Below are 14,494 nucleotides of genomic sequence, written 5' to 3' on the forward strand. Positions count from 1 at the left end.
AGAACAGGACCATAAGTTTCCTAGGAGAATGTTATAAAAAGTTTTGGGTTGGGTTGGTTTGTTTTTTTTTTTAATCTGATCAAATAGTTGCTTTGCAGCAGGCTGGATACCTTTGTCTCAAGTACATTTCACTCCCAGCGAGGAGTGTGGATTACTTTCTGTTTTGTTTCAGTTCTGTCACTTCTCCTTTGCCTCCTTTATCTCCGTTCGTGTGTTCAGCAGCAGCTAGAAGAGCAGATGCTGCCTTTGCAGATCTCTTGTCTAGGCTCCATGGTGAGTCTGCAGGCTAGAATTCACACTAATTCATATTCTTATCATTTTCTGCCATCCCCTTTTTTGTGTCCTGCTGCTGGAAGAATGAACTGACCTACAGGGTCAGAGTCTGTGTGAAATCTTATTCCCTGTGCTATGGAAATCTTATTCCCTGGGCTATGGAAAGGTGGTCTTGTCTTGAATGGCAGAGGGCCTTATGGGGAGTAGACAGACCTGTGTCAAGTAAGGTTCATCTTGAAGACTTCATTTACCAAAAAAAGCAGCACTGAAAAGATGCTTTGGGTGGAAGCTTTTGCTTAGAGTCTCTCACAAAAGGGGCATAAATGACTAATAAGTGTGCAAATAAGGAAAGGACCTCATGAGCCTTAAGATTTGTAGGATCATTAAGGTGACTTGAGCACAAATGTGAAGAATTTGTCCCTACTGGTGATGCTTGCTTGTCTGGAGGCATGATTTCCAAGCAGATGGGTTCCAGTAGAGCAGTGTGTTCACAGGCAGATCTTCAGCTGCTGCAAGTGGAAATTCATGTCTCTTCACTTTGAGACACTCTTAGTTTCCATAATCCCTGAGGTGTCTGGCTTGGTGTAAAACAGTTAAAACCTCAGGTAATGAGTACTCAGTCACAGAGAAGTGAAATATTTTGAATCACCCCTGGAGTAGTTTGTTTAATCCAGCAAAAATAACTCCCTTTTAGAGTTGGGTTTTTTTCCTCAAAAGATTCCCTCATTCTGGAGAAAGAAGAAATATTTGAAAGGTTCTAATGGAAGGTAAGGAAAAATAAGGATCTAATGAAGTCTTGTCTGATAGTTTGGGGCCTTTGGATCTGATCGCAGTAGAAGTGCTGTAGTTTCACAAGAGGCTTCCATTGGCTTGCTGGGAGGAGGACTGGTGGGAAATGAGAGGATTGCTCTCTGCACACCTCTGCCTCCACTGCTCTGCAGCTGAAATGGTGACAAACACCAGGGCAATAACAGATCTTATGTTATGTGATCTCTGAGTTTGATTGCTCACCCTCGGGCTGACAAGTTGCTTGGACAAATGTGAAGGGTTTGTGTGTCCAGGAGTTGCTGCTCTGTGCAGTTAAAAGAGTTACTGAGAGCTTCTTGGGAAGGTAGGTGCTTGTAATGACTCAAACATGTGTTTTGTAAAGGGCAAATGCACTGGAAACTTGGTGATTCATTAAATAATGACTGTTTCCAGAACTGGCTCCCAGGATTGTTGGAGCCCAACACTGATGTCCAAATGTGGTTTTCTTTCTGTCTTGAGTTTTTGCCCTACAGAAGGATTTGTGTTAGAGTTGGGAAGGAAAAGATAAAAGGTGAAAATGAGAGGAATTAAACTAGTCCTTAAAAAAAAAAAAAAATCCTCCCCAGCTTATTCTCTTGATACAATAAGAGAAACACAAGCAGCTGAGACGTGAGAGTGAGAGGAGGGAAGGAAGCACTGCAGCATTCAGAAGCTCAGAGGTGTCTCAGCTAGCCACAGAGGGCAGTGGCTGCTCATGCACATGCAAGGGTCTGAGAGCAAGCAGAGAGCAGAGTCCAGCCCTGGCAGACAGAGCTCAGTGTGGGTAGAGGCACACTGGCCCTTACCTTCTTTTATCTACAGCCTGATGTCTTCTGCTCTAAGAGCCTCCTTTGATTTTGGAGCTCTTTGAGGGCCCTACTCTTCCTTTGCTGTTGCTTTGTACCCAAAGTGTGATGCAGCCCAGGCTCACCACATCACCTGAGCAGAAGGGTGACTTTTGCACCCCCTTTCCCTGGCACAGCCACCATGCACCTCACTGACTCTTGGCCCACCAGGCAGCATGGCTGCATCGCAGGGGTACAAATTCCCTCTCACTGCTCCTTCAATCAGCATCTTCAAACATGGAAAGAGTGGTCACAGGTGAGCCCAAGGGAGCAGTGCATCATTGTTTTCCATGAGGCAGTGTCCCAGGAGGCAGCTCTGACTCAAATTCCTGTCTGTCTTTCATCCCCTCCAAAATTCAAGTATCCAAACTGTTGCATTTATGTCCCTTGATTCCTTCTTCTGCTTTTCTAAGAAGCAAAACACTCCAGAAAATGACTGCTTCATCAGTTCTGTCACTCAAATAAGAAGGGAAATATATTTTTTAAATTGTTTTCCACACAGCTGTTTTCTTCCTCTTTTCCCCTGCCTGCTGCTGCTGACACAAGCATCTTTCCTCAGAAAAAGAGGAAGATCTTACTGGAAAGTTGCCTAAAGCTCATGAAGTGTCCCAGGAAGGTAGGGTCAGGAGGAATCTACAGTAATTATCCTCTCCTAGAGGCCTGCAAGAAATTAAAGATGCCAACAGGGAGGAGTGACAACCCTTCTCCTCTCCCAGTGTTCATCTCCACTTAGAAACAAAGCCACAGTGATAAAGGGAAGAGAAGGGAAATGGAATAATGTGGAATAATATGTGAGTAATGGTGTCATCCTCCTCCACCACAACAGAGAACACATTTAGTGGTCCAACCGTATCTGCTGCCAGCCAACTCCTGATGCCTGGAAGGAAAGATTAAACAGAAGATTGGAGAGGTTTAATGTGTTTTGTGCTCAGCTGTGTGGTGTTTTTCATACAGCTAGGGGGTGGCTCAGACATCTGATAAAGGTTTGTGGGGTGATTATGGCAATGCTAACATCATAACTCATGGGTAGGTGTCCGCTTCTGGTTTTTTTCCTTTCCATTCTTTTCTGAAGCATTGACCCAGTGTAGGTTAAAGCTGAGATTTGATGGGACTAGAAAGGCAGGAGAGGTTCCATTCTGTCAGACCCATGTGCTGTGCTTCAACTGGCTCCTTTCAAAAGCTGAGCTTTAATATGGAGTCCTCATTTGTACTTGAATCAACTGGTTGGGTGGACTTCTTCCCTACCCCACAATGGCAGGACTCTGGAGATAGCACCTCATTTATCCATCCATATTGGCTGCCTTCTTTGTTTTGCTCCACAAAAAATGGGAACTCTCTGGCTGTACTTTGTGTCAGTGGAGTGAGAACACAAGGAACAGCAAAACTGATCTTCCTCCTGATGAATAAAAGGAGTAAAGCTGGGATAGATGGATTTGGTGGATCTCAGATTGGGTCTGAGCTGTTTATGTTGCATGGGAATCCTTGACTTAAGAGGTTCCTTAGAGATTCTGCCACCAAAGGAAGCAAAGATTGCTGCATGGTAAGGTAAGCCCCAGATGCACAACTAGAAATTGGTATCCATGTGAAGGACAACCACAGGCACAGAAATCACTTTCTTCACTGAGCAGTGTTCTTGCATGGATGGCTGCAGAAGAAGGACCACTGAAGGTGAGAAAAAGCCCAACTCTAGGCAGAGGGAACATGGGTGTGAGTCAGGAAAACATTCCAGGGAGATGTCCCTGTGGACCTGGGACTTAGGGGTTATCTCTCAGGAGGTTTTCCTGACAGAGGCTTCTGGCTGTCATATGGGAGGGCCTTCCTGAGCTGTTGATAACCGATGGGAAGCCATGGACTTCCTCCCTTGCCTTGAGGCAAATGTATGCATCTGAGCCTTAAGTTCAGGGGAAGCAAAGCTGAGATTGCTGATGGGAATCCAAAACAAGGAGTTCTGGGCATGGGAGAAGTGCTGCATTAACAGCATTGTTCAGGGTTGGCTTTAAAAAATGCCAGATCAAGGCCTCCTCCCAAAATTTGATCTAATGTTTTTATTTTTAGAAAATACAGTGCCTGTGGAGACACAGTTGATGTGAGCTGTGTGGGTTTTTTCCAGCCAGTGACCTTTTGGGGCAAACACAGCTCATGCCTCCCAGCTTTTCTCTGCCACCATCAATGGCAAATGCTGTCTGTTTTTAAAATGAGCAATGAGGGTTCTGTGCAGTTGCTTGACTGCAGGACTTTGGAAATCCAAGAAACTGCTCTTAGGGTAAAATTGTGGCAGATTGCCATAGGTTGATGATGATGATTTGCTCTGAGGCAGTGTTAATGGGTACAGGGGTACAGAAAAACCCTGAGAGGAAATGTGAACCCCTAAAATTATTCCGGTTGGGTGGACAGACTCATGCTGAATTTATCACTAGCTGTGTGAATAATCAAACTCTCCTACCTGAACTTCTTGCCAGTGCTTACCAAGTCCTTCACACTTGGGATCAAAGCATCAAGGGCCATCTAGGTGGTCAGAGAGGTGCAGAGCACCTTTCTTGTTAATCTACACCCCCCTCACCTGTGTCAAAGGCAATCGTCAGGAGGAGTATTTGTGTGAGCAGCTCCTGGGCTCTGGGAAATAGACTGAGCTAAAGCATTTGGTTCTACAGACCCATGAAACAGCAAAGAAACCACCAATGAACTCCATCACAGCAATGGTATGGAAAAGAAAAAGGCTGTGTGGGATCTTCAGTCAGTCTTCTGGCAAGTGTTATTAACTTCAGATTTGTCCTCACATAGCCCTACCAGATGTTTGTCAAAGATCAGTTACCACTGCAGAGTTATGATTATTTTAGAGATGGTTAGAAGTTTTCCTGGGGGGTGCAGAGGAGAGATAAGATTGCTGTGGTCTGCCCTCTTGCCTTCCAGCTGAGACTGAAGAGGAGCAGCAGGCAGCCGTGTGGTGTGATGGTCTGGTCCATGAGTGTGTGGTGTACCCCCCAGCAGCTGTGCTGCTCACTGCCCTCCCCAGTGGTGTCTAAGGAATGGTACAATGTTGATAGAGAGATTAAAGGTTGGCAGGATGAGTGGCAAGGCTAACAGCTTCGTCTGGGGCTTATTTGCATTGTGTTTTTTCTGTTGAAGTTAAAATCCATGCGATGCAACGTCAAGACGATGTTCACCACAAACACAGCGTGTACCTCCTGTGCTGTGGCACCTAAAATGCTGTGTCCAAGAGGCTGGGCCAAGACCACCCAAGGATTAGGAGTGAGGGACTGCAGGTAAGACCTATTTCTTAAGCCTGTTCAGGATTTGGTGCAGTCTTGCTGTGCAAGGAGTAGAGTATATGCCTTCAGGAGAACACACCTGTGCTTTGAGCTATAAGGATTCAAAGAAGTTTGTTTCCAGGTGCATAAAAACGGATTTATGGTCCCTATTATTGTTGCTTTTGTCTCCTTGCAAACCCCAAGATCTTTTGCTGGCCTCAGGATTCTGTATCCACAGCACAAACTACATGATCATTACCTCTGATTTACCCTAAACCACTTGAGTTCGCTCATCCTGCTGTAGCAGCTTAACAGAGGTCTGACTAGCACAGAAACCTGTTTCAGACACACAACTCCATAGTGGGTTATTAGGAAAATAACATAATGATAATTCCCCTTGTCTATCCTCCCAGCTTCCAGCAATAGCCCTCTGAACTTTTTACCTTCCTAGCTCGCTTTATGACAATCACTTGTTCATGTGTTCCCTGCTCTCATTCTGCTGAGCTCCACTCTAATAGGAAATGAGTGAAGGAAAACTGAATTTACCAGGAAGCTTTTTAAAAATGAAGCACTATGGTTTATTGTTTGCATGTCTGCGCAGCAGTGAATGCCAGCTGCTAACATATAGCTCCATTGTCTGCTGTTTGCTGTGCTTCACTGTTCTGCTGAAATACTCTAAAATAGCTGTCACAGGTTTGCAGTTGGTAGCAGTTTTTGCACAGCCACATGCAGAGGACTCAGACTGAAGCCCGAGCAGCAGTGCTATCAAGACAATTTCCAAGTTCCTTTTGGGAAGGATGTGGTTCCAAAAATAAAATGAAATGTAAGAGAATTATGAGTGTATGCAGCTTTTCTAAGTGCTAGCTGCTCTTGGGGTGGTTGTTGGACAGTCCTAAGAATAGTTCTCTACTGCATACGTGCAGAACAAGAGGCAGTGCCACCAAGGACAAGTTGCTTCTTTGGAGATTGTGATGGTTTGAAACTGTCTTTTTAATTTTTCCTTGCTAAGTTCAAGCAGAGAAAGTGAAAGAGTGTAAATAAGTCACTATTGGGTGTAAGAAAGCAAAATATAATGATTGCTCTAAACACTTCCATTGGATAGATAGAAATGTTTAAGAATTATTACTCAAAACAAAGTGGGGCACTCTGCAATCTGCAGTGGGGGCAGTTGCTGGGCTGTCTGGCTGCTGTTTCTTCTTCTCTTCTGGCTGAAGATAACACACTGACCTTGGCAAGCTAAGTTAACAACTTTCTGCTTTAGATAACTCTGCTTTCTGCCAGGGGGTCTGGGGGGAAGGTCCCTGGGAGAGAGGCCCTTTGGGAAAGGTCCCTTTTGGGGGGAAGCAAAGGGAGATTGGTTGTGCTTTTCTGTTGATTGTATATATTTGTAAATGTTGTGAATTTTGTATATGTACATATTCATTGCATTTCATCGTAGGTTGTAAATTTTGCTTGTAAATACAGCTTTCATTTGCTTCCAGACTGAGCTAGCCTGGTTATTGTCGGTGGGGGTGGGAATTTCAGCTCACACTGACACAGAGATTTAAGGAGTTTGGCCAAAATTGAATAGAGAATCTGTGTATAACACACATACTAAATCCAAATTGCACAGAATCATTAATATTGGAAAAGACTTCTATGGTCATCAAGTCCAACCTTCCACTCAACATCACCATGACCACTAGACCACATGCCAAAGTGCCACATCTACTTGTTTTTTGAACACTTCCAGGGATGGGGACTCCACCTCCTCCCTGAGCAGCCTGTTCTGATGTCTGACCACTCTTTCAGTAAAGAAATTCTTCCTGATATGCAATCTGAACGTCCCCTGGGGCAGCTTGAGGCAGTGTCCTGTCATTAATTTAAATGTCCATCATTTCCATCTGGAAACTTTAATGACAAAAAAAAGACAAGTCCTGCAAAGGGATTTTGTCCTTCCACAGTTATTTTAGTTGGGAAGTTAAATGCTGTTTCACCCTGGAGATCCTAACTTCATTTCTGTGCTATTTAAGTCTTCTCTCCTGATGCCCTGAGACTTCCCAATGTCCTGTCTCTTGCCCAGTCCCTGGCAGATTCCTTATAACCAATCTTTGAGTCTGAGGTCAGTGGGCATCCTTAGAGAAGCCATAACCCAAGTGCCAATTCTTGTGCCCAGGGAATGAGAGTCCTTCTGTCCTTTCAGAGCTCAGGGCATTGCAGTGTGATTGCTCAGAAAGCCCCCAGCAGGCATGTGGTGTGTTCCTGTTGTAATCACGAGCCTGGGATTGTTCTTTTTAAGATTCACTGTCAAGTTAGGAGAAAATATCCTTTCCCAGCCAGGATGCCATCACGTCTGTAAGAGGGAAATTGAGGAGAAAAGATGCTGTCCAGGATTCTGGGGCACAGAGTGCTATGGTGAGTTTGTCTTCTTTCTACCATGCTCTTGAGCTGTTGAATAAGTCAAACCAGTTTTAACAAGACACATTAAATATGCATCAAGGTGATTAATTTTCATTATTCCTCAAACACAAGACCTCCATTTTTCTGTCTGGGAGGTTCAGAATATAATGGGGAAATAATCTCTTTGCCTTAGATGAGCTGAACCCTTTTACATTTAACACATAACATAACCCCCTGTGGTGGAACTTCCTTTTGTCTCTTTTTTTTAAATAAGCTTTTGGAAAGGGATGTTTTTGTTCCTCTTTAAGAAAGTTTCCAAAGGAAGAGGAAGATATTTCTTTCTGGTGTCCCTCTAGTCTGCAGCACGTGTGCCACATGCTCTCCTGTATAGGCTGGAGTTAGAAAATACTTAACAATCCCAAGTGAGGGTGAAAATAACTGCCCCAATGCTCCCACTCAGGTTTAGATCAAGGACTAAGAAGTTGCTTTTCCTTGTCTTAAAAATCCCAGAGCAAGACCTACTAAGCTAAGCACTTCCCATGTAACTGATTGCTGGGATATTTCCAGTCCTGCAGCAAATGGGATTTTTGAGTGCTTGACCCTGTTCTCACACAGATGGTTTGCATAAGCAGCTGGCTTTGTCAGAAGAACTAATGCCTAGAATGACCAGAAACAGTCCCCAGAATTTGAAGGTACCCTGCTCCAAAGATGTGTGGCCTGTGTTTTTCTGAGCACACTTGCAGCTGTTCATGAGGTCAGAGAGAGCTGACACTGCTCAGTGTTTTTGTGAAGCAAGTTTCTGTCTGTCCTGAGTTTCAGAACTGCTCTCAGGTGTTTGATGCTGCCTCTCACTCCTGCTAAAAGCAGTGGCTCAAGCTCAACATGTTTCAGTGCCTTTGCTGAAATTCTGTTTGTTACGAGCTGCTGGGTCTTCTTCTTAGACTTGAAATAAAGGGCTGTTCTTACCTAGCAGCCAAATTGGTCCTTGATGCCCCTCCTGGCCATCTCCACCAGCTGTGTGCCAGCATTAGGTGTATTGGATAGGCAGGCAGGGACTTTGCTGGTGAAGAGGCAATTGCTTTTGCATATCTAAGAATGCCTGGGGAAAGAGGAGAGGGGAATGAGGATACAGCAGTGGTGGTTCAATCCAAGCTTGTCTGGCCTGTCTCTTGCCTGCTAGAGTGTCCAGGTGGCTCTGAAAATCCCTGCAGTGGCCATGGGACATGCTTGGATGGTATTCAGCAAAATGGGACCTGCACCTGCAAGGTGAGTGGATGATTTATTCTGAGGGTAATGTGCTTTTGTTGGAGGGAGCTCTGTACCATCTCTGCAGATGCTTTGGATGAAAGCTGCCCTTCTGCCTGGGAGGTCATTAGCAGCTTCTTCCATTCCAGCATCAGTGCCTGTGGTTTTCCTGGAGGGTTGATGTGGTCTGCAGTAACACTAAGACATTGTCGGTGAGGAAGGGGGGGAAATGAATAAATAATTGCATGAACCCTCTGATCAGCTGATACAATCAGTGTCTGTGGCTGCAAGAAACCCTGAGATACTTGGCTCTGAATGCACTGCACCTTTCCCAGGCTTGGATGATGCCGTCCTGCACCTGGTAGGCAAATCCTCTCTCAGGAAAAGGAGAGAGCAGAAAGAGAACTGGTCCTGCACCTTGGTAGGCAAATTCTCTCTCAGGAAAAGGAAAGACCAGAAAGAGAATTTAGGACAGATGTTTATTTTTTTCTTTAGAGCTCCAGACTTCACACAGCAAAAGCAGAAACAATTCTTGCATGTTGGAATCATACAGAGCAGAGTTTCAGAAACTCTTAGCTTAATGGATCAGTGCCAGCCTTGAAACTCTGTTTTGTGAACTGTAGGGTTTTACAGTATCTTTAATTTAATAGCATTGTGAGATAAAATCCTACCTTTTGGGCCCTTCTTTGGGAAAAAAAAATAGATTTTTTTTATTTAAATCCAAGAACTTTATATCAATTAAAATACACACTTTGGTTCCCCACTACCTGTAAAAACAATGTCAAAGTCCCACTGCCATTAGTGAATCCCAAGTTCTTTTTTCAGAGAGGTACCAGAAGCCAGCTGGCACATTCTTGTGTGTTTGTGATCAGGACAGTCTTTCCTCAATGCCCACCAGATTTTTGCTTGCATTTTGCATACCCTCTGTGTGTCAGCTTACACTCTGGTTTTCTTTGCCATGGGGCTGGTTAGTGCTACTAGAGCCATGAACAGATCAGTTTTCTTCACTGCATGTCTTCAACTATAACAGCAAATCAAAACTGGGGAGAGACTTTGAACTGTTGTGATGTGTGGAACAATGCAGCAATATGAAAGGATAACTGGGACATTTTGGGGCCCTTTGCAGCCTGCCCTAGGTGAACCTGCTCTGGCAGGGGGCCTGGATTAGATGATCCCCAGAGGTCCTTTCCAACCCCTATGATTCTGTGATTCCAGGAGCAGTACATTGGTTTTGCCTGCCAGAATTGTCGAGATGAAAATCGTTTTGGCCCAAACTGTCAGTCAGGTAAGGATGAAACCTCCACAAAATAACTAAGAGCAAGGAAGGAGGAGGCTGAGTAAGGAAGATTGCTGGAGAGAAGATGCCAGCTGGCAGTGTTAAATAGCAGGTGTCCTGGCATTTTGTCTTTGTACCTTTCTCCACTATCCCATTAGGCAAATGCATCTCAGTCTTTCACTCAAATAAATCCATTGTTCCTGTTGTAAATATCTCTCTCCCTTTACCAGGACCACCCCAGTTTCTTCTCTGTTTTTGCCCAGGCTGTCACCTACATTCCTGAAGCAGCCCATGCTCACCTTCCCAAGTGTTTTCCAGGCTCTTGTAACTACCTTGCTTGTTTCCCAGTTTCTTCCTTGTTGCCCCTCCTTACAAAATCAGTAGGCACAGTGCTGCTTTCTCATGTATGCTATTTCTGGAAGCAATTTATGACCAGCACAACCTGGCTGTTGAAAGAGCCCTTTTGTCCAGCTCCTGGTTTCTCTGTTATCCTTTGTTTGTGATGTAGGTGTGATCTTGGTGGTTGTGCTCACACAAGACCAAAAATGCTAGTATCAGAGATGTGGTAGGCTCTCATAACACTCCTTCCACATTGGCTGCAGGGGCCTTAGAGGACTGGGAAGTTAAAACACGTTTGAAAACCTGGTCTAGATGTTGCATTCAAGGCTTCTCTTACAGGGTGGTACTTGAGCTCAGGACATGCAGTTTGCTCTCTTGCAAGCTCCTGTCACGGCCTGGTTTTCAAAGGAGTTACATTTGCTGTGGATTATTGGTGGAGAATCAAGGTGCAAAGTCCTCAGGTGGTTGTTCAGTGCAGTGGAGCCCTGTGCACTGCCTTGCAGCTGAAGGTGAGGTTTGTCTGGACTTCCCTTGCAGTGTGTGACTGCGTGCACGGAGAATGCAGCAGCGGCGTCATGGGGAACGGAAGCTGCACCTGCTATGGAGGCTACACCGGCCCCAGGTGTGACCAAGGTAAATGCAGTGGTACTGCAGAGGGACTGTTAGGGCTGAGCTATGGTATGGGCCCAAAAGGAGCCGGGGGCAATGAAGAGTTTGGAAATGCAGAGGGAAGATCTTCTGGGCACTGGAGATCTAGAGAGAGGGGAAAGCTAAATCTGCTCCTCATTCCATGACAGTGGCTGAGATGTCCCATCTCCTTCTCTGGAAACCAGATAGAGCCTTTCACCTCTCTAAGACTTGTGGGACCTGACTACCTACACTTTATCCTCTGGCTTTCATGCCAGCTTGGGGGCCTCTGGAAACCTCATTTGCCTTAATTTCCAAATATTGTTGTACAGTAAGTTGTCTCCCAGCGTGCTCAAAGGGAAGCTCTCTTTGCTTTGTGATTCCAGAGCTCCCTCTCTGCAAAGGCATCACGTGCGAGGCCAACAGTGAATGCGTGGTACGGGATGGGACAGCCATGTGTGACTGCAAGCTGGGCTACACAAAGAGTGGGAGCACTTGCCAAGGTGGGAGACTCATCTGGGACCCTAAATGATCTCCTGTTTGGAAAAATCTTATTGCCCTGCCATCTTCAGCTGAATTGGATCATTGTGAACACGCTTACCTCACTGCAGAAGCTTTAGAGCCTGGGTTTTAGGACTCCCTCTTAGGACCAAGGGCTTTTGGGTCTCCTCTCACTTAGCCCTGAAAGCAAGAAATTAATTAAAGTTGCAGGGTGCATCCAGCACTTGCTTAGAAGTATGTACTGAAATAGCTGCAACAAGGGGTGAGTCTGGTGAGTCTGTCCCAGGTTAAATAATGAGGTGTGTAATTGGAGGACTTCTTCCCTGACCTCTTAGCTTTGCTAAGAGAAAGTCAGTAAGATGTGGTTAGGGAGTTATGGATAGCTCTGGTTTCACTGGTTCTTTGCAGCTTTTGCTGACCAAACTGCAGTTTCATATATCCTCAGGTGTGATAAAAATCCAGAAGTAAATCCAAGCATCCTCTCTCACTTGTACTTCTGTTAGTAAAGCAACAGAAAACACAAGGGGTAATAGCTTCAAACTAGAGAAGATCAGATTTAGATTGGATGTTAGGAACAAGTCTTTTACCATGAAGGTAGTAGAGCACTGGAACAGGTTGTCCAGGGAGGTGGTTGTGGCCCCATCCCTGGAGATATTCAAGGTGAGGTTGGACAGGGCTCTGGGCAACCTGATCTAGTTGAGGATGTCCCTGCTTACTGCACAGGTGGTTGGACTGGATGACCTTTGGAGGTGCCTTCTAATCCAGACCATTCTATGATTCTATGAAATGTGTCATCCTAATTCCTCAGACCAAAAAACTCCAAACATCTGCTATCTGAAATTCTTTTATTTCCCTAGGAAACGTTAGAAGCTTAACAGAATAAATGACTTGTACTCAATACCTTCCAGGCTTTTTGCATTCTGCTGTGCTGCAGGAAATGCTGTTCTGAAAACAGAAATTCAGTTACTCTCTCTTCTCATCTCTTTAACTGCAGCTCAGGATCCTTGTGCTTCTTCTCCATGCTCCCCCTTTGCTGAGTGTAAGGTTCTTGGACCACAAAAGTATCAATGCACCTGCCAAGAAGGATTTCAAGGAGATGGGAGGATTTGCCAGCCCATAAATCCTTGTGTTGACAACAACGGAGGCTGTCCAGAAAACTCGACCATTTGTATTTACAGACGCCCAGGAGAGGTAAGGGCAGTGACAGCTCTTCAACAACCTGAGAGGCTCTGAAACGTGGCTGGGGAGAAGCTCTTCAAGGGAGCTCAGCCTTGTGTTGATCACATCTGCTCTCCTCACCTTAGATTTTGCAAAGGGAAACCAGGCAGCTCTTTCACAGGGCAACTTCTTGGGTAAGACAGGATGACTGCAGCTCTGTAACCATTGTGTTGCCTTCCCCTAGGCCTCTTGTGTCTGCAAGCCTGGGATGAGCAGGAGAACTCCTTCAGCCGAGTGTTCTGTGTTTCCCAGCGACTGCCAGCAGTATTTCTGTGACTTAACTGCCAAGTGTGAAATTAATTCCCAGGGGCATCCTAGGTAAGACAGTTTAGAGATTGCTATGAAAGAAGATTATTCTGCAGCCAGGGTGGAAACTGAGTTGGGATGGGCTGAATTTTGACGAAACTGAAAGCTGATCAAGGAGAACAGGCTGGAGTCACCTTTTGAGTGGAGCCTGTTTGTAACAAGCCTGTTAAAAGCAAAGATTTTTGCACCAGTCATTGTAAATTTTGGCATGTGGGCCACAAGGAACTTTCAGTCTGAGGCAGCATAGTTTGCTGTGATGTGAACTGGAGGTGTAGGTCCCCAAGGTGGTGATATTGGTAGGGTATTAGCAGTTAATAATCAGTGTATGCCTTTCATTGGCTCACATGAGATTCTGTGAGCTAAGTCTTGGACTGTCCATCCACTCAGGCTTGTACGCAAGAAATTCATTAGAGTTGCAAATTGATGGGAAACAGGGAAGTTGAGGGAAGAAACAGACCTCATTCAGCCCTCTGGAGCAAACCACCTGATACTCCTTAGATGGGGAATGTACTCCTTAGATGGGGAATATTGCCAGATCTAGGATCGGTTTTGTATAGCAGCATCCCAAACACCAGAGAAAGCTCCAGTGGGGATCTTGTTTGTTACCCAGAAAAGGTGGAGCTTCTCTGAGTACTGCAGAGGGAAAGAGCAGTCCCATCTCCTTGACCTTTCCTTCTCAAGTGCTGCTAAAACTGTTTGCATCCACCCCTGCTTCATGTGCTCCAGGCCAGACCTGAAGCAACAGCTTCCTTCCCCGAAGATACAGCAGCAAAGTGCAGGACACAGCATTCAGCACAGTCCCTGCCTTAGTGTGTCTGTTCCCTAGCAGCTGGCACTCAGCCCTCTGAGGCTGGAGAAGTGTCAGATTCTCTCCGTGCTGCATGTCTTTGAATCCCTGAAACAGAAAGAGCAGAGCCAATACCTGGACAAAACCCAAACGGGAAAAACACATGGTTAAAGGGCACTGCTGTTAAGTAGTTTGTGAGTAAGGGCTGCAAACCCGTGTGAATCAGGACAGAGATTTTCACATGCAGATAAGCTTTTCTGGAAAAGTCATTAGCCTGCCTCAAGCCCTCATTAAGTCTTAAACAAACCATAGCTAACTGATGTCCTTGAGCTGGCACTTCTCACCGAAGCTGAGGGATCACACAGGAGCTGCTTGCTAGGTTTGCACTTAGTCTGTGGGGTTTTTATACATTAGCTCAAAATTTCAGGTGCTGTAATGGCTGGTGCTGACTGAATTATCTAGATAGGTGTTGATAGATATATTGTGGCTATCTGCACCCTGATGTCTGAAGCAGAGAATCCTTGTGGTGATTGTATCTGAGCAAGCTTCTTCATTCTCTTTGGGCAGGTCCAAATTTGCCTGCATTCCAGAAGTGTGCATCTCTCTCTTCCTGTCACTGAGCTTAGGCAGAAGTTACTAAGCTCTTACCTACACCTTAAAGCTG

The 14,494-nt window shown here is 45.3% G+C and overlaps 1 protein-coding gene across 1 annotated transcript in view; it reads left to right on the plus strand.

The window, feature by feature from the left end:
* Positions 1–14,494, plus strand: part of STAB1 (stabilin 1) — a 66,298-nt gene that overhangs the window by 431 nt on the left and 51,373 nt on the right. The window contains exons 2-9 of the mRNA XM_054387215.1: positions 5,031–5,167; positions 7,431–7,546; positions 8,712–8,797; positions 9,992–10,061; positions 10,929–11,024; positions 11,405–11,521; positions 12,514–12,710; positions 12,922–13,055. Of these exons, the coding sequence (XP_054243190.1) occupies positions 5,031–5,167; positions 7,431–7,546; positions 8,712–8,797; positions 9,992–10,061; positions 10,929–11,024; positions 11,405–11,521; positions 12,514–12,710; positions 12,922–13,055 (953 nt within the window). The remainder of the gene's footprint in view (positions 1–5,030; positions 5,168–7,430; positions 7,547–8,711; positions 8,798–9,991; positions 10,062–10,928; positions 11,025–11,404; positions 11,522–12,513; positions 12,711–12,921; positions 13,056–14,494) is intronic.

This window comes from Indicator indicator, chromosome 15 (assembly GCF_027791375.1).
Source record: "Indicator indicator isolate 239-I01 chromosome 15, UM_Iind_1.1, whole genome shotgun sequence".
NCBI classification, from domain to species: domain Eukaryota; kingdom Metazoa; phylum Chordata; class Aves; order Piciformes; family Indicatoridae; genus Indicator; species Indicator indicator.